Source organism: Enhydra lutris, unplaced genomic scaffold, assembly GCF_002288905.1.
Source record: "Enhydra lutris kenyoni isolate GAN:26980312 unplaced genomic scaffold, ASM228890v2 scaffoldscaffold15, whole genome shotgun sequence".
NCBI lineage: Eukaryota > Metazoa > Chordata > Mammalia > Carnivora > Mustelidae > Enhydra > Enhydra lutris.
The window spans coordinates 2,990,495-3,018,089 of record NW_019154099.1 but is presented as its reverse complement, the minus strand read 5'-3'; the positions used below and the strand labels follow the sequence as shown (position 1 = coordinate 3,018,089).

Here is a 27,595-nt window from a genome sequence, read left to right as displayed (position 1 = left end):
TTGTATTTACTAGGTTTACATAATGGGAGTTTTATGTGTTCAGTGTTGGATGTTATTTCACGCCAGTATTTTAGAAATTAAAAACAGTATCCGTGAATTGTCTCTAAAAAAATGAACCATGTACCATTTCTGCCTCAGGATAAGAAAATTTACTTGATAGAGTGAAATGATTACTTCTTAGGGAAATGAGTTAATAGTTATTCCTGGACTGCAACTAGTAATGTATTTACTGCTGGTTTATTTTAGGTTGGGTTTGTTCTGTTCTGTTTTCAGTATCACACTTAAGTATATTTAAAGAATAGAGTAGAATTTTGTTCTACTAAAATATAAGCTATAAAGCAGCTTTCAAAGTATATGGTTTGAATTGTAATTATATAGTATTTATGTATTTATATTTTTAGTAAAAGAAGGGCAATCCAAGCAGTTATGTAGTTTTGCAATTTTAAGTATAATCAGCAGTAACTTATTTTTTATTCTGGAGGCTGAAAAATAACAAAAACCTATTCTGATGACTTGCTGTAAGAATTAAATTTGACAACATTTGAAAGGAAGCACAGTCCGTGGCACATTTAGTAGAAGCTCAAAAATACTGATTTCCTTTACTAAGATTACAAATAGGATTTTGATGAATTCTCTTTCTGGTTCCCAGCTAAATTTCACATATTATGAATAATATTTAAGCCAGTTTCAGGATTCATAAAGCTAGTTTACTGTAGGTTTATGTAAAATAGCTAATAGATGCAAACTAGAATTTTCTTAAAACTGTTCTCATTTTCTCTTGAGTCCAGTATAGAGAAGTTAAAAGTAAGTTTTGGATAAACCCTTTCTTGCCTAGAGGTATAAAGCACCTCACAAGTTTTATTTTGTAAGTTAATAGGTTAATGTTGGCTTAAATGTAAGAAAATTTTGTTTTGCCTTTCTTTTTTTTTTTTTTTTTTTTTATTAAGATAACAAAGACCTTAATTTTCCTTAGAAGCTTTGGAGCCTCAAATTAACATCAGTTGCCAGTAATGCATAGTATCCTTAAATGAAACTGTCTGGTTTTAAATCCTCTTTCTACCACTAGGGCAAGCTTAACCTCTCTGCCTTAATTTCCACATGGAGAAAATGGGAGTAATAATAATAATACTTACCTGCTGGTAGAATGATTATGAGGAGAAAAAAGAACACGGCCTAGCATATATAGTAAGTTAGTATTAACTATATATAATTAGCTATTTTAAGAAAATATTACAAACAACTTCATGTATTTGGTGGGCTGTTTAGAATGGGAAGAATATTTTGTTGAAAAGTTATTTTTAGGGGCACCTGGGTGGCTCAGTCGGTTAAGCTGTGCCTTCAGCTCAGGTCGTGATCCCAGAGTCCTGGGATTGAATCCCACATCGGGCCTCCTGCTTAGTGAGGAGTCTATGTCTTCTTCTGCCCACCTCCCTGCCTCCTGTTCATGCTCACACTCTGCTAAATAAATAAATAAAATCTTCTTAAAAAAAGAAAAGCTATTTTATAGTCATATATAGCATAATTTGGTAGTTGCCCCTACACAGACACACACACATAATAAGCTCCTTACTTCCTCATGCCCATTTGAGTCTTAAACCTATTCCCTCTCTTCCCCTCCCTATCTCTTCTTTCATTCCTCTCTCCCTCCACTTTTCTCTTCCCCCCTTCTCTTCCTCTGTTCCAGCCCTCCTCACTCACGCTTCTTCACCCTTCCTTTCTCCAGTTACCTCTCCTCCTCTGTCCCCTCCCCTCCTTTCTTGCCTGTGTTTTCTCCTCCTCTGTCCTTTTCTTCTTGCCTCACCACTGTTCAGCATTTACCCTCCCGCACCCACCTTTTCGTACATGCTCTTTTCTCTTTCCTTCCCTGTGTCTCACCGTCTTTCCCCTACCCCAACCATCAACTACTTTGTTGCTTGCTTGTCACTCCTTTCCTTCCCTGAAAAGAGGAGAGTGGCTGTATTCCGGTTTTGCTCTAACCTCCATGCTCTTCATTCTGTTTTCCTGAAGTATGTGTAATATACCAGTGAAATTTATTTCTTTTCTGCTCTATGATTTAGCTTTTCTTCTTTCTTTTCTTTTATAACTGATATCCATTATATGTACTCTGCAGATTGAAATTCCACATATAAAAAGAACTCTTCCTCCATTACATTCTTCATTAGACTCTTGGGTACATTTATTCCTAAAAAATGAGTGAGGCTCCTTGAGAGGGTTTAATTTCAAGCTACTAAAAACTAATGGGTGAGGGGGCAGTGCAGTCTAAAGTTACAAAGTAAAAAGGATCTGAAGGTGAGATTCTTCTTTTTTAAAAAAAAGTTGCATAAAGCAAGTAAGATTTGTTACTAGAAGAAATAAAACCTTCCCAAAATGCCTATTTTATCCCACAAATGTTGAGAGAATATAAATGAGATAATATTTATAAAAGTTATCTGGAAAGGATAACAGTAAAAGTGAAAGAAAATGTAGAATAAGAACTTATTCTATAAAGCTGAACTTTCTCTTTTTGGGGGGAACTTTTTCGTTTAAGAAACAAAAATTGTTCCTTGGCTAAATATGCATGTACAGTATTTTTCTAATTTTGTTCTCAAGTCCCCACAAATATTACTTACATATTACACAAGAGGTTTTGAAAACTAACAGAGAAGTCCCAAATTTCTGACTCTTCTTCCTCTTATTGCTCATCCATCTTGACTTTTTTTTTTCTATTGCTTTTTAGAATTTTGCTTTTTTGTATCTTTCATTGATTTTTATATGCAAAGTTTAGGTTGATTCCCTCTAGGTCAGTGTTTCTTAATTTGCGTAATCATAAGATTCACCAGATGTATTTGTAACTAAGTATAGTGACTCAAGACCCCTCTGTAAGTATAATAAAGAATCTCTAGGAGCCTGGAAATCTGTGTTTTAAAAAGCTCCCCAGGTGACTCTTTTGATGATCAGACAGGTTAAAAAAAAACACAGTTGCAGGTAAAAAATAATCAGTGCACTTTACAAAATATATTCTTATGTTTTATAGCAGTTGAATCATCTGAATTTCTTTTCATAGTAATATAGTTACTGTTAACTTGAGCATTCGGTTTATCTTTTTTTAATTTTCATTTTTTTAAAAGATTTTATTTATTTGACAGAGTGAGACCGCGAGAGAGGGAACAGAAGCAAGGAGTGTGGGAAAGAGAGAAGCAAGCTTCTCACCGAACAGGGAGCCTGACATGGGGTTGGATCCCAGCCTGAGCCGAAGGCAGGCGCTTAATGCCTGAGCCACCCAGGCTCCCCAAGCATGTAGTTTAGACAAAGTATTCAAAGTGGAATTCAGATTGTTTTCAATGTTAGCTTGCTAAGTAATCCTAGATTAACACATCATTTCTGTGATCCATTCAGGTCCTGCTCAGGTTCCAATGATGTCCCCAAATGGTTCTGTGCCTCCTATTTATGTGCCTCCTGGATACGCCCCACAGGTATGTGTTTGTGGTTTTTTTTCTTTATCTATCTATATAGTAGGGAACAAATATTACTGTTTAATTTAGATAAAAAATACCATTTCAGTACCGAAGCTTACCTGGTACAATATATCTTTTGGTATCTATTTCACATTCTAGTACATTTAGTGTATTTGGAAAAGAGGAGAAATGAAATTGACAGCATTATCATTTGGCCTTGGCTTTGGGTGTTGAATTATTATAGAAAATTAATTCTAGAGCTTTATTTCCCTGAATATGTGATAATGTAAGTAATATCTTAAGGTTTAAAGGTGCTTGGAAGTAACCCTAGACAGTGTTCCATCTGTATTCATAAAATATCTCATGAACACCCATAATAATTATATGGCATATTGTGGTACATAGAAGAAAATTTAGACCTATAGACCATCAGCCCTAAAGGCAAAGGGAATCAGTATAATCACACATTTACAGTCCTTTCCTTTCCTATGCACCACTTGGGAAGCCCTGACTTAAAGAATAAAATACAGCTAACTTATTTGCACAGGCAAACTGAATTAAATGTAAGGCCTCAGTTATTCTGAGTATCATCTGGTACTAAGATTCTGTGTAGTCCGCTCTCATTGCCTCATATCCTTTTTAGAAATAATTCAGTTTCTTTTTTTTAAGCACTGAAGTTACACTTGAAATTTTCTTCAGGTCCTCTCTTACTTCCTTCATGATTATGTCAGAATATTGGTGGGATATTGTGATAGATTAACTGCCCATACTTTGAAGCCCACCACTGTGAATGACAGCAAAAGAAGACCATGTTGGTGAGGAGAATAGAAGTCATATGAGAATTAGAGTCAGAAAAGCTGGATCCATTTCTTATTTCAAGCCCTTGCTGGCTGTGTGGCCTTAGACAAATCAACTTCCTTAAGTCTTCTGTGTCCTAACCAGAAGATAGGATGATAACATGTAACATTTCAAAGTATCTGTAAGCTTTTCAGAAGCTATCTCTACTTTTGTTTGACATACTGATGGTTCTGTGTTATCCTACTAAATCTGCTCTCTGATATGGTCCAAACTCAAAAGGCCTTTTTTCCAGCCTTACCCTTTTTGTGACCCCCTAAACATTTGACACTACTGATACAGTTTACCCCAAATTTCCTTGACATAATACTGTTCTGATTCTTTCTACTTTACATGGTTGCTCCTTCTCAGATCTTTCTCCACTAAGCTCTGTATTTGGTGCTACTGAAAATTTATTTCAGTGCAACTAAAGAGTATCCAGCTTTTCTCACACCTAGCAGTACTTTTATTTTTATGGCAGATTCCTACCCTTCTCATTTCATTCAGTCATGACCTTCATGAAGTAGCTTTCCTTGAATGTTTCCAGGTGTCTCTCCTGTGGGTTCTCATGGCACACTATGTATATCCTTTTAATGAATTTCTCACAGTTTAATAATTTTTTTCTTCTGAGAAGATTTTGAACTCTTACAGTTCCTGTACTCAGCAGTGTTCAACAGATATGTATTGAGTGCTCATGTATGTCAGGCAGTCTTCTAGATGATTGTGATGTATCTGTAAATAAAAGGCAAAAACATCTGTCTCTCTGTAGTTAACATTCTTGTGGGGAGAATAAGCATATAACACATGGATAAATTATGTAATACGTTAGGTAGTAAGCAGTGGGGGTGGAAAAGGAGAGAAAATAGACCTTGGTTACATTTTAAAATAGGGTAGTCAAAATAGGCCTCTTTGGAAAAGTGACATTTGAAGGTCAAGTAGGAGTCTACATGGCTTAATTTCAGTATTGTTGCTACTGCTACAGGTCTTGGGAAATAGACCTGAGGAAATGCAAACAGATGGGGGAATAGCCATTTGATGGAGCAGTCAGAACACACACACTTACTAGTTAAGTCTACCATCTTATATGGGTGCAGTTTATAGCACCTAAAACAATACAGTAATAATATCACAGGTCACCTTAACAAATATAATAATAATGAAAAGGTTTGAGGGACACCTGACTGGCTCAGTTGGGAGAACTTGGGATTCAGTCTTAAGGTCATGAGTTCAAGCCCTACATTGAGCCTGCTTTAAAAAAAAAAAAAAAGAAGAGGGAGGGAACGGGGGAGGGAGTATTGTGAAGTATTGTGAGGATTACCAAAATGTAACACAGAAACACCAAATGAGCAAATGCTGTTGAAAAATGGCACCAGTAGACTTGCACAACACAAGGTTGCCACAAACTTTGAATTTTTTAAAAATGCAGTATTTGCAAAGCTCAGTAAGGCAAAGCACAGTAAAATAAAGTATGCCTGTATTCATATGCTCCCTTGATGTTTTCCTTTCTCCTTGGTTTTGTTAATGCTGTAACCTGGGGAATGTTACTCATTTGCTCATTTCTGCCTTTTAGAAGTTTACCCATCCTTGAGGACCTAGATCAAGTTGTTTGTACCATTTCTTGGTTATAAATTAAATGCCACCTAGTATCATAATTGTGGAATTTTACGGGATTTTAAGTTCCTTGAGCATAGGCGCTGCCTTTTAATTTTTTTTATTCTATGGTAACCCAAATACAGTAGATATTTCATAAATATTTGTCAAATAAGTGAATGAATTTTTTTTTAAGATTTTATTTATTTATTTGACAGAGATCACAAGTAGGCAGAGATGCAGGTGGAGGAGGGTGGGAAACAGGCTCCCTGCTGAGCAGAGAGCCCTATGTGGTGCTCCATCCCAGGACCCTGGGATCATGACCCCAGCTGAAGGCAGAGGCTTTAACCCACTGAGCCACCCAGGCACCCAAGTGAATGAATTTTAATAGTAATCTTACTGGAAGGATTATGTGAGGCTAGTGGGCTACTATTACCTACCTTAATTTAAGATTAAGACTGTCTGTAGGAAATATATCATTTTCAGGTACACAGGAGTAATCAATAAACAAAGATGTAGTCTCATCATCATTGAAATAATTTAAATACCCACTATGTAAGTGGGTATTCTAGCATTTTGACATCATTGTGGAAATAACCCACCATTTCTAGCATACACAATTTCTAATTTAGAAAATACTTAAGAATCAGGTTCTGGGCACAGCTAAGCACTTAATCATTGTCCAAAACTTGACATATAAGGAAACATAATTATCTTAGCAAATCTAGAAGCTGGGAGTTGAGCCAAATGCTAAGACATATAGGTGGCTATAATAAAGTACAGGTGGTATTTCTCTCAATAGAAGTCTTGGCTCAAGGTCGTGAGTTCAACGCCTGCATACATAGCACAAATACTAAACGCATGAATACCTATCATCCATGGTCTTCCTTTAGACTTTAATGTACTTACCTCCCCTTGTGGCTCCTCACCTCTCTCTCTTGCCAAGTATATGAATGTATATCTTTTGGTGAAAAGCAGTGATCTAAGGGGCATAGGTGGAGGTCACATAATACTTTTGCCATATTATTACGTAATAAGTCCGTGCTGATAGGATTCAGCAAATTTATGCATCCTAAAAAGTTAGGTCAGGCAAGCAAATACGGCAGAAATAAAAATCCAGTTTTGGGACTGTTTAGCTCTATCACTGAGGAAATAGTAATATGTACCTAAGAGAATAGTGGGGCAGAAAAGTGAAAGATCCCAAAGATAGATCTTAATTTAAGATTCAGATCGAGATTTAATGAAAGTACTTTTAAGAGAAAAATATGAAAAAAATCATGATTTACCTAGGATATATCAACCTTCAAATTTGTAATGTTTATACCAATGGCATGTCCCTATTAAGTTTAGAACCACTTCAGATACTAACTCGTCATTAACTCGTACATATACTTAACTTCATTTTAAGAGTAATAATTAGACAAGGACAGGGTATCAGTAACTTTAAAGGAGTAATTGTTTTTCTTATTTAAGATTTGTAAAATCCAAATCCTCTGTTAATATTAAAGTTGCTAATATTGTATTATACTTCCTTTGTGAATTTATTCAGAGTTCTGCAATATTGTTTATTTTACAATATTTATACTTTATTACTCTGTATTTTAGCATTCTTGTCAAAAGTAATGGGAGGGAACCTGGATGATTTTATTCTGTTGACCTTAAGTTTTGAAGAGAAGGTTGCTTTATAAAGATGTAAAATGCCCTTGCCATCAAAAGGGTAGAGTTACTAAGGACAGTTTCCCCCCCTTTACCACTAGTGAACAAAAATAGCTCTTAAAATAGACTTAATTTGGGGCGCCTGGGTGGCTCAGTGGGTTAAAGCCTCTGCCTTCGGCTTGGGTCATGATCCCAGGATCCTGGGATTGTGCCCCGCATTGGGCTCTCTGCTCAGCAGGGGAGCCTGCTTCCTCCTCTCTCTCTTTGCCTGCCTCTCTGCCTGCTTGGGATCTCTCTCTCTCTCTCTCTCTCTCTCTGTCAAATAAATAAATAAATAATAATCTTTTAAAAAATAGACTTAATTTTTTGGTCACATAGCTTTTATTGTTGGATTAGAAAATGAATCATCATTTTTAGAAATCATTATTTCTTAAGAAACAATTTTTTTGTTAACCATGAAACTCTGAAAGTTACTGTCCAGTATGATAGACTTAAAGCTAGTTCAAATGATATGCAGAAAGAAAAACTTGTTCATTAGATGTTTAAACATAAAGGAATACTAATTTTGCAAACAAGCCAGTGGAAAAAAATATTTTTGTGGTAAAGGACAAATATAGTTGTGTACTTTAAATATAGTTGTGTATTTTTCTAATCATGAGTATGTAGAAAACGTGGAAAGGGTAGGGAAAAAATTACATTGAATGTTTATAACCTAAAGGTACTCTCTGTAAACATATAATAAATATCCCTGTAGCCTTTAACTACAAAATTACAAACATAATTTTAGACGTAGCCTTAATGAGTTGTATTTTTGTAGTTTAAAAAGAAAGGGAGGTTTGTGAGAGATTGACCTGCTTCAATAGAAGCAGGAATATGTACCAACTAAACTAAGTTACCAAACAGGAAAATAAAAACTGTAAAACACAGAAAGCAAATGGTGATAGGAGTAGAAGGAACTTAATTTACTGGCAAATAATACTAACTTACAGTCTCTAAGAGCATTGCAGCACAGAATAACACTTCATATTTTAGTGATGAAATTAATGACTTATCAAGAAAAGATTAGAGACTACCTGAATGGGACACCTAAAAAGCAGCATCAAAAGTTCTGTCCTTCTGCCTCTCTTTAATGGCTCCCCTGTTTTTTTTATGGAATGTGGGTTGTTATGGTGATGAGAGGGTACCTAACAGGAAGGGGATTGTAGATCTCATAATGTGGGGAAGGGAGCTATATCACCTTCAGGAAAAGTCTGAGATTACTCCTTTGAGCTAAACTTGGTATTTCACTTTGCCTTTATGTCAGCACACAGCAATGAGGTCAGTATGTTTTTCAGAGATTCTACATACCAGTCTGATCTCAGTCTTTTCTGTCAAAATTTCGGCAGCAGTAATGCTACCAAAAGACATGGGCATTATTGTGTGTGTATGTACAGTTGTAAATATAAAATAAGTATCTGTTGAATGAATGGCCAGAAATACTTATATTATTATTTAGTAGCTTAAAGTGGGAACAGTGTTGGGTTTAGGGTAAGGCCATATAAGTAGGTTGCTAAAAGTTAGGCAGAAGCAAAGGTTGTAAGAATTGAGGAAATCACAGAATTCTAATAATATGGTGTTAAAAGGGGGGAAATTATGTGGCATTCTAGTAGAACTAATGGAATACATTTATAACTGGTTGTATCATTGATTCAGCAGTTTTCTTTGAGCATCTGCCCTATGCTAGAAGTTGTTTCAGGTGTTGGGAAGAAAATAGAAAGCAGAACAGATTTGTCATGGAATGTATATTCTGGTGGAGAACAGACACACAATAGAAAATATAAACACAAATTCCTCTTTTTGTAGCCCCTTTTAATTCTGTCTGTGTTTAGTAAAGGAAAAACCAGGGCTTTGCCTAGTTAGAAATTGTGTGCCATATGTGGTTAGGTAGTCGGATCGATGCTGATAGCCCTATTAATTCTATTTTACTGTCTTCTCTTTGTTTTAATTTTTTTAACATAGACTAATTTGGATTAAATTTTATCTTTTCTTTTCACAACTTACTGATTCTATTTTAATAATCACCATTGGTGTACCCTGTTAGTATAAAATTCATTGTCTGCATGGTTAGCCATTTGTCAGCAACTGGACTTAGCGGATAGTTTTGAGGCCCCCAACCTCACTCCTGGCTTCTCAGAAGGTTACTTGAAGTGGTACAGTTCTCCACATTCTTGGTCTTGATCTGGCTCTTTTATTCTTTTTTATGTTTCCTAGCTTTCTTTTTTTTAATTGTGATAAAATATACATAACAAAAAATTTACCATTATAACTTTAAATGCACAGTTTAGTGTCATTAAATGTATTCACTGTTGCACTACCTTCACTATCATCCCTCTACAGAACTCTATTTTTTTTTAAACTGAAACTCTGTACCTAATAAAAAATAACTTCTTGTTCTTCCTTCTCCTGGCTTATCTTTATATTTTAAATGTTCTTTTTCAGTAGAAAAATGGTTTTAATTTCATAAATAATTTAGCTGTTTCTTTTTAACCAGTGAGATCTTGCTTATGTTGTGACATTTTAAAAGACACTAAAATCTGGAGAGGATTATGCTGAGCAAAATAAGTCAAGCAGAGAAAGTCAGTTATCATACAGTTGCGTTTACCTGTGGAACTTAAGGAATAACATGGAGGACATAGGTGAAGGAAAGGAGAAATGAATTGGGGTAAATCGGAGGGGGAGATGAACCCTGAGAGACTGTGGACTCTGAGAAAACAAACTGAGGGTTTGGGAAGGGATGGGGGGGATGGGTGAACCTGGTGGTGGGTATTAAGGAGGGCATATATTGCATGGAGCACTGGGTGTGGTACGTTAAACAATGAATCTTGGAACACTGAAAAAATAAAATTAATTTTTTTTTAAAAAGACACTAGAGAAACAGGTACCTGTGGATAGACATGGAATTAAAGCCAAAGTGCAGGAGTTCAAATATTAGCTCCTCCATTTGCTGCTTATGTGACCTTAGCAAGTTACTTAACATCTGCATGCCTCAGTTTCCCCATCTGAAAAATGGAGATAATAATGCTACCTATTTGTAATATTGTTATGAGGATTAAAAAGTTAATACATGTCCCTTTAAGAACTTAAGAGTTAAGTTGTAGGGTAAGACCTATGCGTTTTAAAAGTTAACAAATACTACAGTGTTATAAATACCTAACAAGTGATACAGAATAAATATAATAGAAATGATAGGAAGGAGAGGTCATTAAGATTTTGGTGCCCAGGATACGGTTCATGGAAAGCAATCAAAAGAAACCTTCCACAGACCCTTAGCCCCAGAATCTCTACCAGTATCTGGGGTTACGTGCTATGCCGTCTCATGTCAACTCACCACTCTTCCTTTTCATCTAGAATGGAGACAGACTTTCCTGCTTCTCTCTAGACCCAGTCCCCCCAGTAGAGTCTTGGATCCCATTCCCTTTTGCCTGCATTTTTCTGTCTTCTACATCATCAATTTCTTACTGTCTGATGGGTCGTTCTCATCCTATCAGCATTGTCATTGTTCTCACAAAAAAACAACACATTTTTTAGTTTCTTCACTCCACTGCTACCAGCCACCACCTTATTTCCATATTCCCCTCTGCAGGAATACTTGCCCAAATACGGCTTTTAGCTCTCTAATTCTGCTCCCCACTTTCCTCTCCAAACCCACTTCAGTTAGGGTTTGCCCCTATGATTACACCAAAACTGTTCTCATCAAAGTCACAGTAACTTCCACATTGCTAAATCCAGTGGTCAGTTCTTCATCTTCATCTTATTTGACCTTTCAGCAGTATTTGACAAAGGTGATCCTTCTTCCTTGATACACTTTACTGAACTTCCAGACTCCACACTCTTCTTAGTCTTCCTACTTTACTTGGTTGTCCTTTTCCAATCTTTTCAGAACTTCAAGCTAGTATATCTAACTGCCTACTCAACGTTTCCACTTAAATGTCTTATAGACTTAACTAAATTCACATGTCTGAAACCTAAAACTTCAGGTCTTTCCCCCTGAAATAACTTATTCTGCCTTATAGCCTTCCCCCTTCACAGTTGGTAGAACACCAGCCTTCCATAACTTCTTTTTCTAACTTCTCCAGTGGCATCATCAGCTAATCTTGTTCTACTTTTAAATATATGGAGAATGTGAACCTCTTTTTACCACCATGGTCCAAGCCACCACCATTTCTTGCCTAGATACTACTATAGCTTTCTGGTTTTCCTGTTGTTGTTGTTGTTGTTCCCTTGTGTTACAATCTGTTCTCAACTCAGCAACCAAAGTAATCCTATTAAGTATAAGGTTATGTCAGGATTTCTCAACCTCAGCACTACAGACATTTTAGGCCCAGTAATTTTTGTTGTAAGAAATTGTCCTCTGTGTTGTAGGTAGCTAGCAGCTTCCCTGACCTCTCTACCCACTAGATGCTGGTAATACCCACTCCCAGTTGTGACAACCAAAAATGTCCCTAGGTACTGCCAAATGTCTGATGGGGGCAAAATCACCCCTGGCTGGGCACCAGTGACCTCACTTTTCTGCCCAAAGCTCTTTGGTGGTTCCTCCTTTCAGTGATGTAAATGCTGAAGTTTAGGTGCTTATTAACTTTCACTGATGTAAATGCTGAAGTTTAGGTGCTTATTGGTAGCTCATATGGTCCTTCCTGATCTGGCCACTCCCTTTATCTCTTTGACCTTATCTGCTTCTGCCTACCCTTCTTCCTTATGCTGAACCTGGCACATTGGCTTCCTTCTAAAACTACTTTTATTTGTTAGGGACTTTGTTCTGTTTTCTCTGCCCAGAACACTCTTCCAGATTTTTACATGGATAATTCATTCAGTTACTTTAAGTCTGCTCAAATTTCATTTTGCCAGTAAGGCCTATTCTGGTCACTCTGTTTTACACTGCAACCTGTCACACTCCCACAATGCTTCTGATGCCGCTCACCTGTTGTTGTTTTTTTCCCCATGATACTTATCTGCTGGCAACATGCTAAATAATTGACTCTTCTTTTTGTATTCACTGCCTCTATTAGTATGTGTGCCCCACAAAGACATCACTAACATTTTTTCTCACCTAGATTACCAGTGTTTTTGTCTTTTTTTAAATGAGCGGAGAAGGTAAAGTTAGAACTAGATATGGAAGGATAGATGGTATTTGCATAGTTGTATATTAAGGGGAGGCAAAGAAAAGAAAGATGTCATAAACAGAAGTCCAAGATATGGAAATGTATAGGTTTGTATGAAGACAGGTCTTTAGTATACCAGCCTGGCTGGAGTTAAGGGCTCAGGATTTGGTAAAGGAAAAAAATACATTTAAGAAGATAGGTTGGAACAAGACTGAAGGCCAGGTCAGAGAGTATGGACTATAATCTTATCAGAAATGGGAGTCATTTAAGATTAGGGAGTTGGAGAGTTGATAAAGAGGAAAGTAGTATGTTGTGTCAGACACTGTAGTTTGGCTTGCTAAAAATCCATTCCAGACTCCTTCTAATGTCCTCTCTGTGGGTTAAAGGCTGAAAATCTATAGTTTCCAGACTTTCTCCAGCTAGGGCTCCAGATATTTCATTTCTGCCAATTACATGTACTTATCTGAGGCTTGAATTCAGAACTGAATTAAATGGGAAGAAAGGCAGAATATGAGGCATTTATTTTGCTGGAAGCAAGGATTATACATTATAGCTCTAGAGCTAGTATATAAAAAACTGAATTCATTTGGTCTTCTAGTACAGACAGTTCGTCTCATACTCCCAACAGGTAAGGATAGTTTAATGGGGTGTTTAATAGTAACCATAATCTTTCTAAAGCAATAATCATTGATTTGTAATTTAGGCTTATCTGTTCCTAAATAAGTGTGTTTTCTAATATACCTACCAAGCATGTATATGTTTATATACAAAACTTGCTATTCCATTTTTTTAAGTCTATTTATTTTTGTAATCACTATCCCCAATATGGGGCTTGAACTCACAACTGCGAGATCAAGAGTTGCATGTTTTTCCAGCTGAGCCAGGTGGGCACCCCCACATTTCACTGTTCTTAAGGATAGTAAAACTTGTTCTTCCTGAAAATAGCAGGATTTGCCTCTAAGTTAGCACTTTATATTTTAATAATTTTCTTTTTCCTTAAGAGAAAGGTATTATTAGTCATTTATTATACCTGGAGAGTAATCTTTTAAGTCTAAAAGTTTAAGGGCCCTATTTTAATAGAGGGATTCCTAATTTTGAGATAAACTCCTATATCCTATTGGGCTTTTCTGTATGTCCTGGCAGCTCCAGTGAGATTGAAAGGGAATAAATCTGTCATTTTGAGAATTTCTTTTCTTGGGACCCCTAGGTGGCTCAGTCAGTTAAGCGGCTGCCTTTGGCTCAGGTCATGATCTCAGTGTCGTGGGATCGAGAACCACATTGGGCTCCTGGCTTGGCAGGGAGCCTGCTTCTCTCTCTACCTCTGCCTGCCACTCTGTCTGCCTATGCGCACGCTCTCTCGCTCTCTCTCTCTGACAAACAAATAAAAATAAAATCTTAAAAAAAAAATTCCTTTTCTGCAGTGTAACCCCTATTGAAAAATATATAATATCTAGGATTCAGTTCAGGGCTAGAATAATGGTTAGGTTTAGGGACCGTGTGAGAGTATGTGCCTATTACCCTGCAGTTCAGAGACCTCTCCAGAGGGATAATTTTAGGGTTAAGGTTAGGGATTAGGGTTAAGCACATACCCTCACACGGTCCCTAACCCTAACTATTATTCTGTCCCAAACTGAACCCTAATCCTAGATCTGAGAGACAAAAAGATTTTATATATGTATACAATGGAATATTACTCAACCATAAAAATGAATGAAATCTTGCCATTTGCAATGATGTGGTTGGAGCTGGAGTATTATACTGAGTGAAATGAGTCAGGGAAAGACAAATGCTATATGCCTTCACTCATATGTGGAATTAAACAAATGAGCAAATAGAAAAAAGGAACAGAGAGACAAACCAAGAAACAGATAATTATGGAGAACACACTGATGGTTACCATAGGGGAGGTGGGTAAGGGGGATGGGTTAAACAAGTAGTGGGGATAGGAGTACATGTGTTGTAGTGAGCATTGGATGTTGTATGGAAGTGTTAAAACACTATTATTTTACACCAGAATATAATATTACACTGTATGTTAACCAACTGGAATTAAAATAAAAACCTTTTAAAGATGTGTAATTTCTAAAACTGAAAGCCACAGATACTTAACTGGGAATTAATATATTAGGTGTTCGTCTCCCTTGAAAAGATCTTTAGCTCAGGTAGTGTTTGTAAGAATTTTGTTCCTAAATGCTTGATCTTAGAAATCTGGATCCAGTTTTTTCCCCATTTCTACTTCACAGTGTGTGTTCTTTCTATAGCTTATATCCCCCAACCCCCATCCATAGTATGGGGAAGCAAATTAATTCCTGACCCTATTGTGTGTGTGCGTTTTTTTTTTTTAAGATTCTATTTATTTATTTGAGAGACAGCGAGAGCATGAGTGCAGGAGCAGGTCAAGGGGCAGAGAGAGGGGAGAAGCAGACTCCCCACTGAGCCAGACATATTGCAGGGCTCAATCCCAGGACTCTTGAGAATATGACCTGAGCCCAAAGCAGCTGCTTAACTGACTAAGCCACCCAGGCGCCCCCCCATTGTGTTAAAACCAAAAATTCCTTTGAATCTCCCTTCATTTTTAATGCATCAGTAAATGCATATAACACAAAAGTAAATACCTAATATTGTGGCTCATTGTTTTTATTATTATTTAGCTAATCTCATCATTGATTTAAGATTTATATTGCATTGTATAACAAAAACTACTTCATGTTGTTCAGTACTTACGTATATGTATTTAGTGTATTTAATAATTCATATTCTGTAAAATTTCTTAATTTAACTTCTAATGGTATAAAAATTCTTACTCTAACCTATATCAAAAGATTGCTTACATCTTATGCAAGAAATGTTTAATGTTCATTTTGTAGGTTATTGAAGACAATGGTGTTCGAAGAGTTGTTGTGGTTCCTCAGGCACCAGAGTTTCATCCGGGTAGTCACACAGTCATACACCGTTCCCCACATCCTCCTCTGCCTGGTTTCATTCCTGTCCCAACCATGATGCCCCCTCCACCACGCCATATGTACTCACCAGTGACTGGAGCTGGAGACATGGCAACACAGTATTTGCCACAGTATCAATCTTCACAAGTATATGGAGATGTAGGTAAGACATCTAAAAATATTCCTGTCTTGTGGAGATAGTTCCTCTTTACTTGGATATATAATAGATGCTTTCCTCCTATTATATAAAAGAAATGACCAAACAGTAACAATACCACAATCATGTTCTCTGACCCAAGCACTATGTTAAGTATTTCATCCTCATGATTATCCCTCAAGGCAGAAAAGTAAACAAAATCAAAGAGGAAAAATAACTTACATCGTGCAGCAATATTTAGTGAGGACATGTTCAAACAAGAACTTTTTTTCACTCTTCTGCCAACTAGACTCAGGGAAATTTTCAGCCAGGAACAATCATACTGTTGTTAAATATTTAAGGTTGTGATGCCACTTACCAAAGTTGCTGGGTTCTATAAAGGACTGGGGAGAGAGGTAGGGGAGGAAACAAGACCTCTAACCATGGACCCCAGGGAGTTAATAAATTGCTGGGAAGAATAGACAACCACACATACACCAAATAATTATCTTATTCTTTCCTATGTAATTAAATACCATCTGTATACTGACAGGTCTCACATTTGTGTCTCCAGCCACAACCTCACCTCTGACTTCTTAATAACCACTGAAATGCCTCATGCATATCAGTTACATTGTTTCTGAAACATAAATCTCAATTATGTAGCCTGCTTTTCTGTCCTCTTCATCTTGATACATGGTAGAACTGTCTACTCAGTTTGCTCAAGTGAAAACCACATGATCAAATTTATTCTTCCTTCTTTAACCCCCACATCAGTTGGTATCAGTTTTATTTTCAGAAGTTTCCAAATTTTATCTGCTTTTTTCCACTGCTACTCAAATCTTGTCCACTCTTAGCTCTTCTCAGGATAACTGCAGCAGCAGCTGTCTTCCAGTTAGTTTTCTGCTGTCATTCTTGCCCCCAGCCATCCAGGCTTAGCCTGAGTAATTATTTAAAATATAAGTCAAACCATTCTCATATTTAAAAGATTTCAGTAACTTCTCATTACATTTATAATAAAATCCTGAACCTTCTACTAGACCAGGATTTTTCCATGTCTGCACTCTTGATATTTGAGAATGGGTAAGTGTGTGTTTCACAATACAAAACTGTGCATTGTAGGATATTCAGGAGAAGCCATGCCCTACCAGATGCCAATAGCATACAACTCCTACCGCCCCCCCCATCCTTAACCAGTTTTGACAACTAAAAATATCTCCAGACATTGCCGAATGACCATGGGGGCCAAAATTGACCTTGCTTACAATGTACTGGCCTTCACAAGGCCATCCCCTGTGGCCTCTGACTGCTTTGTCCCACTTGTCCCACCCCACTACCCTTCAGTTTTTCAAAACCTCCAAGTTCTTTTTGCCTCAGTGCCCTGCACATGATGTTCTCTCTGCCAGGAATACTCTTTTCCTTTTCTGTGGAAGGCTCCTTTTTTTTCCCTTTGGATTTCAACTTTCAGAGAGATCCTCTGTGACCTTACCTTATCAGTCTCTCATACTGAAACCTGTTTCTTTCACAGAACTTAACACAATTTGATTTTTTTTTTAATTCGTATGTCTTTCTCCCTTATTTGACTACGCATCTCCTAACAACTAAATGTCTTACCCATCACTCTCTCTTAGCAGTACCTATCATTAATGTTTAGTAAACTTATAGAATAACTCTAAAACAGAATTTTAATTCTACAGCACAGCCTGTAAGTAATAAATATATATTATGTCATATATCTTACATATTTTTCAAACTTCTCTTGCCCAAGTAACACATTGATTCTGTAGGTCTGGATGGGGTTTGGGTTTTGCATCTCTGACAGATTCCCAGGTGAGGCTCATTGAAGTGGCCCGGTGAAAACTTGAGTAGCAAGAGTTTATATTACAAATCACTCTCATCCTTCTATTTTCTTTACTGTTAATTATGACTTATTTTTAAAAAGGTATTTGAGAAAATTATTTTAAAAAGCTAGATGTTATAACTGTTGCTATTTCACGTTGTTAAAATCCTTTGTTATTCAGAAGGGGATATTAGAATACTTGGATATGATTCACAGTGTTGTGAAGGAAAGTGAAAAATACAAATCCACAGGGGGTACAAATCTAAAAACTAGCTATCCAGTGATGAAAGACAAGAATCCTACTGTGTGTGAGTTTATAAGCCAAAGTGTCTACTACTAGATCCTAATAATGATAGTTTTATAACTAGGAGCAGCCTTCATGAAAAGGAGATTCTGGCTCTTTCATATAAATATATGCACAATATATATATTTAATATAAATGTTCATAAAATATGTTGGCTTTTATGTCTAGCTTTTTTTCACTTGGGCTATTTTTTTAAGGCTTAGTTCAAAAGTTTAGCATAATCAGTACTCCATTCCTCTGTATGGCTGAAAATATTACATTATAGGGATATAATTTTGTTTATCCATGTATTAATTGATGGACATTTGAGTTGTTTCTACTTTTTATCCATTATGAAAAATGAATAATGATGCTTTGACAGTTGTATACAAGTTTTTATGTAGACATGTTTTCAATTCTCCTGAGAGATTCCTAAAAGTAGAATTGCTGGCTTATATAGTAATTCTATGTTTAACTTACTGAAAAGGCGTAAAAACCGTTTTCCCTAGTGACTGCACCATTTTACATTCCCACAAGCAATATGTGAGGGTTCTAAATTCTCCATATCCTTGCCAAAACTTGTTACTGTCTTTTGATTCTAACCATTATGGTGAATGTGAACTTGTGTCTCATTGTGGTTTTGGTTTGCTTATTTCTCATTACTGATGTTGAACACCTTTTCATTAGCTTTATTAGCTATTTGTGTATCTTCTTTGGAGAGATGTCTATTCAGATCCTGCACCCATTTTTTTTAGTTGGGTTATTTGCCTTTTTATTGTTAAGTTGTAAGAGTTTTGATAAAATACGGATTCAAGTCCCTTAGCAGATATATGATATACAGATATTTTCTCTTACGTTGTCTTTTTACTTTCTCAATGGTATCCTTTAATGCAGAAAAGAAAAATTTTGGTGAAATCTGATTTTTCTTGGATAGTTTATGCTTTTGGTCCTAAGAAACTATTACCTAAACCAAAGCCATATAAATTGACACCTGTGTTTCCTTCTATGAACTTAATAGTCTTACTTCCTACATTTAGGTGTTTGATTTATCTTAATTTTTGTATATGGTGTGAGGTAGGTGTCCAGACTCATTCTTCTATATGTAGATACTCAAATTCCTGTGTTTTTTATTCTAGTATTATTGTACATATCCTTCTAGTACTATTTCAAAAATATTGTATTAATTTTCTTAAAACACTGATAAGTTAAAACTTTATTGAGATTTTTTAGGCTTTTTAAAAAATATTTTTCTCATTACAGATTTTAAATTTAAAATAAAAATAAACTCTGGGACAGGTAACGGTATTTATGAAGTGTATTGATTTTATTATAGTGCTGTGTGACTCTTAAATTAGAATAAATACATTCTTCTAAATCACAACTTTGAGTTTTTGATATCCAGAGATGCAGTGTTTTGTACCTAGACTCTGTTCTTAGTAAATAATCCTACTTATTTCTTTTTATTAACTCCTATAACTATTTTTCAGTGATGATCCAGTTTGGTTTTTTGTGGGCTGTTTTGTTTTGTTTTGTTGAGTCATAAGAGAATTTAGGCAGGTGGTGGTTTTCTCTTTACCTCCTTTATATGTTTGAAGTTGAAAGAGATGCTAAAAGTGATGATTACAAAAGAGTAAAAGAAAAAGAACTGTGCACAGTTCATTTCAGTTCTTAACTCAATTATGATTATCATAATTTAATGATGTTGTAATCAGCTGCTTCTGTGGAGGTTAAGAGTTAATTGGAAAAAGATGAAGAAAAGCAATGTCTCTGTAAATGTATTTGATATAATTATAATAAAAAAATTTGGTTCTGTCAGTAGATGGAGAAACAGAAATAGCTTTGTTTTGCAGAATTATTCTTTGAAATATTTTATAATAGTTTTTATGCAATATAATAGATTTATTTCCCATTCCTTTCTTATGTCATAAATGTATTTGGAGTAAATAATGTTTTAAAATGTTTTTATTTCTTCCTAGATGCTCACTCTACACATGGAAGGTCCAACTTTAGAGATGAAAGATCTAGTAAAACATATGAACGTTTGCAGAAAAAATTAAAGGATCGCCAAGGAACACAGAAAGATAAAATGAGCAGTCCACCATCTTCACCCCAGAAATGCCCTTCTCCCATAAATGAACATAACGGGCTTACAAAAGGGCAGAATGCTAGTGGTGTAAACGTAGGATCAGCAAAGAATAAGTCAGGAAAAGGGAAAGGTGGTGCACAAATTGATACAGAAGTAGAAGGTAACTATTTAAAATACTCATCTATTCCTGTTGGTACTTTTCATCATTATTTAATCAACTATAAGGATATTCTTTCAATTATTTCATCATGCTCCAGATAAACTGTTTTTAACAACCCTTCCTAAATGTGAGAAGTTTTAGAACCTAAATTGTTACCAGGGTACTTCTTTTTACAATTTTTGAAAGCTCAATTAGTAATTTCACCTAAATGGCAGATTTTACTACCTAAGAGAAATTCGTTGAAAGAAAAACCCTGGTAAAGTTCATCCAGATTCATTTTCTTTTTTTTTTCTGGTCCCTTTGACATGCTCTGCTGGTTTTTATCAAAACTCTTTATTTCTGCTAACTTCTTTATTTATAGTCCCTGAGAGCAACTCGTTATGTCATAAACTAATTGATCTATATACTCTATAGGAATGAGTATTCTTCATTGCTTTCTTCAGAAGTTCTTTTTTCTTAAAATCCCCTTATTTCCCTGGACCTTTCCCCTAACCTGTGACTTCTACCATATGAACTCTGAGCACTACTTCCTTTTCTTTATAATTTCCATTCCCCACCAATACATTTTAATGCTTCAATAGCTTCATGGTTAGTACATTAACGTTTATATTAAAGATTTTATTTTTATTGACTGAGAATTTGAGAGAGCACAAGCAGTGGGAGCAGAGGAGGAGTGAGATGCAGACACCCCGCTGAGCAGGGAGCTAGATGCGGGACTCAATCCCAGGACCCTGGGATCATGACCTGAGCCAAAGGCAGATGCTTAACCATCTGAGCCACCCAGGCGCCCATTAACCTTTATATTAACAAATGTTCTCCCATATTTTTGAGACCTTCTGATGAATCTTTTTCAGTACTGATATTTTACAGGACTTAAGATAAAGTTACAGATTTATCGGTTTGAATATAAGTTATAGTCAAGTCAATTACATTCTTATTTTGGGAACAACAGTTAAGACCTGCCAAGACACGGGGCGCCTGGGTGGCTCAGTGGGTTAAAGCCTCTGCCTTCGGCTCAGGTCATGATCTCAGGGTCCTGGGATCAAGCCCCGCATCGGGCTCTCTGCTCAGCGGGGAGCCTGCTTCCCTCTCTCTCTGCCTGCCTCTCTGCCTACTTGTGATCTCTGTCTGTCAAATAAATAAATAAAATCTTAAAAAAAAAAAGAAAAAAAAAAAAAAGACCTGCCAAGACACAAATACTTGGGTGTTTGGGTGGCTCAGTCAGCTGAGCGTCCAACTCTTGGTTTTAGCTCAAGTCATGACCTTGGGATCATGGGATCAAGCCCCACATCAGGCTCCACACTCAGCGAGGAGTCTGCTGAAGATTCTGTCTGCCTCTTAAACCCTACCCCATGTGTTCACTCTCTCTCTCTCAAATAAATAAATAAATCTTTAAAAAAAAAGGTGGGGGGAGGAAAGAAAGAACTACTCATTTAACTTGTTAACTGTTAAGAGGTAGGATATTGGGGAATGAGAATTCTGGAGAGTATTTTTTACAGCTGTGAATAAAAATATACTTTGTATAAGAAAAACTTAGTGACTGGTTCAGATATATATAGTGACATTATAATTAGGGATCACAGTTAAAATGGAAATAGAAACTAAAGCAGAAGAATCTTGAAGAACTACAAACTGCTGAATATGAACTAAAGTAAAAATTAGGAAATAAAAATCTGAGATTACCAACATAGTTTCAGAAGACATATTGTAGAAAGAGAGGGATGATTATATTTAAGTTCATTTTTTAAATAATCTTTTTTTTTTTCTTTCTCTTTTTTAGAAAAAGATGAAGAAACTAAAGCTTTTGAAGCACTTCTTTCCAACATTGTCAAGCCAGTGGTAAGTATTGCATGTATTTTCTTAACATTTATATTAAGTAGTATTCACGTAGGATTTTGGTGTATTCTAGTTCAGGCCTTGCTTAAAACTTAATTATATCAGGGGCACCAGACTGGCTCAGTCGGAAGAACACATCACTCTTTAATCTTGTGGTCGTAAGTTCAAGCCCCACATGAGTGTAGAGATTACTTAAATTAAAAAAAAGAGGGGCACCTGGGTGGCTCAGTGGGTTAAAGCCTCTGCCTTTGGCTCAGGTCGTGATCCCAGGGTCCTGGGCTCGAGCCCTGCATCTGGCTCTGTGCTCCACAGGGAGCCTGCTTCCTCCTCTGTCTGCATACCTGCGATCTCTCTCTGTCAAATAAATAAATAAAATCTTTAAAAAATAAATAAATAAATAGATAGATAAATAAAAAGAAAGAAAAGAAAAAAACTGTAAAAATATGATACCGATAATGGATCACTGTAGATCTAACATAAGAAAGAATTGTTTTTAGTGAAACAAAATATTCAGTTCATTTTTTAAACTAGGATTTAATGTATGCTGAATGGCATTGAAAATCATTGGAACAAACAAAGATGTAATAAATACTGTGGGTACAACTGATTATCAGTTTTTTAAAAATCCATCTATATGATTTCCATAAAAAATATATTCAGTTAACTCCAGATGCAAAAAAAGAGTTACTATAGAAGAGGTTTGTATTTCCCAACCCTTTGTATAAGTGTACATGTAATAGAAGAAATAAAATCAGCAAAAGGCAGGCAGCAAACCTGGCTACATAAAATTTTCTGCTTATTTTTTAAATAACCTAAATAAAGGCTAAGATCTTAATAGGAAAAATACTTGTATCAGATTTGACAAGAGATTAATTTTAAGAACTCATACAAATTGAACTTTTTTAAACCCATTAAGACCCCAAAGTGTTTTTTACTAGTAATCAAAATTAAACTTCTCTGAAACCATGAGGTCTCATGTCTTAATAAAAAGCTACACAAACAAAAAATGTTTTTTGCAGCACTAATATTAATAAAAATAAAACAAAATTCATAAATTATATTTTTACAGACAGAATATTTTAATCATTTAAAAATATGATTTTTGAAGACCAAAAACATTCAAAGATGCTATTGTAGGGAACAGTGCTAGTGATCAAATTATTTAGATACCATGATTACAGTCTTATAAAGGAAAGACTTTATCAGCACCACGCTCTAACCAACTGAGCTAACCGGCCACTTAAGGAAAGACTTTAGAAAAAGGAAAAAAACTAGAAGGAAAAACCAAAATATCACAGTTACTCAGATTAGCCATTTTTCTTTCTCTGCTTTAGGAGCTGTAACTTCACTCCATTTTAGAAGTAAGCTAATAGATGTGCCAGTAATTAAGATTAAGATTAAGATTTATTAGTTATGTGTGAACTCCTTTATGGTGAAATATGTAAGTAATACACGCATATAGGGAGTAGAAATAAATTCCTGTTACCCACTCCTCTGATTTAGTCCTACCTAACAGTTTGGATTTCCAATTTCACTTTATTTGTATGTGTTCGTCCATTGGAATATATTTTTTCTATTGTCTTTTTATGAAAAAGGGATCATACTGTACCCTTTTGTTCTGTGGCAGGCTTTTTTCATTGTGCTGTGCCTTAGCAATCTGTGTCATTATTCTTTCAAGAGCTGCATAGTTGCTCATTCAGTCAGTCACAGTATTGCCATAATGACAACCAATCAAAATACTTATTGAGATCCTATTATATATCAATAAATAAAAAGCAAATATAAACCAAATCAGATGTAATAGTAAAAAGAGCTTTTACAGAAATAGGGTAATGTGATGCATTACTAAGGAGAGGGGAATTACATTAAATACAGCAATCAGGAAAACCTTCTCTGAGCCTCTGAAGGGTTAGAAAAGTTGAAAAAGTTGGAAGGAATGGAAGAGGGAAAGCAGGAATAATCCTGGCAAGTTTGCCAGATAGACCCAATAGACTATGTTTATTGGAACATAGTGCAGTGGAGGAAGGAGAAGTATAAGATACAGTGGAAGCAGATGACAGGGCTTTCTCGGGCAGGATAAGCCCATTTATTAAACATTGATAAAAATATTTCTTGATTTACGAAACAAAACCTTCTATCTCTTCCCTGCAAAAAAAAAAAATAAAATCCATGGTAAAATATCTTGTGCTAAGTTACAAAAAAAATACTTTGCTTTATTCTTGTATGGAAACAAATTAGAAAAGTTGTTGTTACTCTCTTACTACCCTCTCCACAAAAGCTTATCTTTAATTTTATACCATGTTAGGAAATTGAAATAAGCTAGTCACTTACCTAATAAGTCTATCTAATAAGTATTATGGTCCTACTTTTTCGGACAACCCTAAATAGATTTGGATGCTCTAGTTTTCTTCCGTTCTAATCTGAGGTCTCTGAAAAAATTAAGCTTATACATGTAAATTAATGTAAACCTATACAGAATTATTTCATAATAATAGCTAATACAAGTTTACTTAGTGTCAGACTCTGTTCAGGGTACTTTGAAAACATATGCATTATTTAATTTCTAGAACAACCTTTTGTGTACTCTTTTCCCTATCTTACAGATGAGTAAACTGAAGCAAGAGCAGGTTTGATAAGAAATTCAGTCAATAGCTTTCCACAATCTATGTCTATCCAAATGTATATCACTAGATTAATAAAAAGAATTTTCAAGCCTTAATAGAATTGGTATTTGAATGAAATAATAGTTAATACTAGCAGCATTTACTTGTTACAGTCTGTAATATCAAAAGCATTATTTTTCAGGCCATAAATCTTAAAACAGTTCTTTTAAAGATTTTCTTGCCCAGTATTATAAGGAAGACATAATTTTGTAAAATAAGTCCTGTGTCATAGAAAAAAGTCATGTTGTTGGTTTGGTTTTGCTTTTTTGTTGTTCATTTTGTTTCTATCTTTACTAAATTACTTGTGAGCTGTGAAGTATAGGTTAGGGGTGTGTGTGCACAAGCACGCACTTGTGTGTGTGTATATCTGTGTGTGTGTGTGTGTGTGTGTGTGTGTGTGTGTGTGTGTAGTTGTTTTTGCATGCTCTTGTTCATTTAGAGCACCAAACTAAATGTATCACTTACTCTGTAAATATTTGACCACTAATAAAATGCCATATGCTGTGCTGAATGCTGGAAATAGATAGGCATGGCCCCTGCTTTCAGAACTTTGATTAGTAGATTAAGTCATGCAATAAATGTAAGATTATATCTGTGGAATGCCAGAACAGAGATATAGTGCTATAAGAATATATAATAATAGGGGAACTAGGCCTTGACAGGATGTTAAAAGAAATTTCACTAAGGAAGGATGATGAACTGAAATTTATTTTTTATAAGATTATTTATTTATTTATTTGACAGAGAGAGAGAGAGAGAAAGTAAACAAGGGAACACAATCAGGGAGAGTGGGAGAGGGAGAAGCAGGCTTCCTGCAGAGCAGGGAGCGTGATGTGGGACTCTATCCCAGGACCCTGGGATCATGACCTGAGCCAAAGGCAGACGCTTAACAACTAAGCCACCCAGGTGCCCCGGTGAACTGAAATTTAAAGAAAAAGTAGTGGTTGAGCATTGTGGACTGTGAGGGTTAGTGTGGGGACAGTATTCAGTATTGCAGAGACCCAACATTTGAAAAGTACTAAACATAACACATTTGAGGAACAAAAACAAACAAAAAAAAAGGCAAATTTTATTTCTGAAGTAAGCATACAAATAAAGACTCATTTCAGATGATTTCCAAACTGTATTTTCTACCCTCATTATTCACCACTTTCTTTAGAACCACATCTCCTAAGGCATCCTAAAGAATGTTCCAAGTTCACGGTCGCCTGGATGGTTCAGTTGGTAGAGCATGCAACTCAATCTTGGGGTCATGAGCTCAAGCCCACATTCATTGGCCATAGAGCTTACTTTAAAAAAAAAAAATTGGGGAAAAAAATATCCAAATTTGTATGTTTTGCTAACAACTAGAACTTTATATAGAAAATCAGTTTCTTAATCTTTTCTAAGTTATTTTCTCCATTGTTTCTCAAAACGAAAAAGGAATTGAATTAAATAGATCCCTTTCGTTCTCTGTTTCCTTTCAGTATATCCATCAGTTATCACATACCTCTCCCAAGTTTTCCTGATCACAATATCAATATCACCTTACATTTCCTCTTTATCTTTAATGCCAAACTGAAATCCAAGCTTTAGCAGTTCTTTTACTTCGAATTTCTAGGATCCACTCTTCCCCAGCTTCCCACATACACACAGAGGTACTACATCTTTACACAGGAATTCCACTGTAGCTTTATTGAAGTCCACCTCCCTTTTCTTTACAACCCTTTAATAATCCCTTGAAACCGGCACTAGATACAGCATTTTTACGCATTGTTCAGATTGCATTTTTCTCCTTGGCTTCCCAGCACTGTTTGACACTGTCCCTCACTTACTATCTTAAAACCATTACTCTTGTTTTCAAGACTTGACTGTCTTCCTCTTTCCTTTGTGATCTTCTTAATGGTCCTTTGTGTTTCTCTTTTCCCCTGAATCTGTGGTTCCAGTGGGAGTGAAATTACTAGAGAGCTTTTCAAAATACACACTCATACATGTTCTTTGGACACCAGGTTATAAGTATAAACTTAGGAAAACAAATTACTCGTTCCTATAATAATTACCCATTTCTTCTTCTACCAAATTATATCCCAAACCAAATCCTTTAAAATTTTATTTAAAGTTCATTTCTCTTGAAGTTTTCCACAGCAACCCCAATGTAATTACTCCTTTTTTGTGCCTTAACATTTATGTGCAAGTAATAAAATACCATTTTAATAGACTGAGTTGGGATCAAGACTTTTTCTGTAAAAGCAGATTCCTAGAAAAGTTGAAATTAGCAGTGTGTCTGTCTGTCTTTTAAGTATATTTTCTAAATTCAACAATATATCCTGGAAATCTATTTAGTAAAATGTTAGAAGTATAGATTAGTTAGAAATTTTGCTGGTAGTATTCTACCAATGTTAATTTCTTCATTTTCACAAAATTACGTTATTATGTAAGATACTAATAGAGGAAGCTGGGTATACAAGCACTCTGTATACTTACTATCTTCCCAACTTTTCTGTAAATTTAGATTTATTCCAAAATGAAAGCCTTTTTAAAAATATTATATTTGATTAGTTATGGTAAATAAATCATCTCACTCAGCCACTCTTGTAGGTGAGACCTGGGACCCTTAAGGTTTGAGAGTTCAGTATCATCAAGCAAATTAGTGGCAAGTCTTTTGCCTTCCTCCTTAAGTTCCTCTCTACCACCTATACTTTTAAGTCAACTTCAAAAATTAGGTGCCAATTCATGCTTTTGGCTGACCTACCTTCAGAGTATTGTTCACTTACTTGTTCTCATAGTTTAACAGTCAGGATAATCTCATAAAATCAGATTCCAAGTACAGTATACTTGAAAGTACATACAAATTCAGTGTACTTGAAAGGTTGTACATATATGTATGTTAACAGTAGGTTTCTTTAAAAAAAAAAAAAAAAGCTACAGTAACCTATAGTTACAGGTTAATAGCCAGATGGACATGGTTAAAACAAGGAATCATTTTAAGCACATTGTAAATGAAACATAGTACTAAG

The 27,595-nt window shown here is 35.5% G+C and overlaps 1 protein-coding gene across 3 annotated transcripts in view; it reads left to right on the top strand.

Moving 5' to 3' along the window:
- The window catches only part of LOC111146964 (fibronectin type III domain containing 3A), a 181,007-nt gene that overhangs the window by 96,128 nt on the left and 57,284 nt on the right, over positions 1-27,595 (top strand). For all 3 annotated transcript variants that reach the window (XM_022502738.1, XM_022502739.1, XM_022502740.1), the window contains 4 exons: positions 3,376-3,452; positions 15,520-15,757; positions 19,831-20,100; positions 21,881-21,939. In XM_022502738.1, coding sequence (XP_022358446.1) covers positions 3,376-3,452; positions 15,520-15,757; positions 19,831-20,100; positions 21,881-21,939 — 644 coding nt within the window. The remainder of the gene's footprint in view (positions 1-3,375; positions 3,453-15,519; positions 15,758-19,830; positions 20,101-21,880; positions 21,940-27,595) is intronic.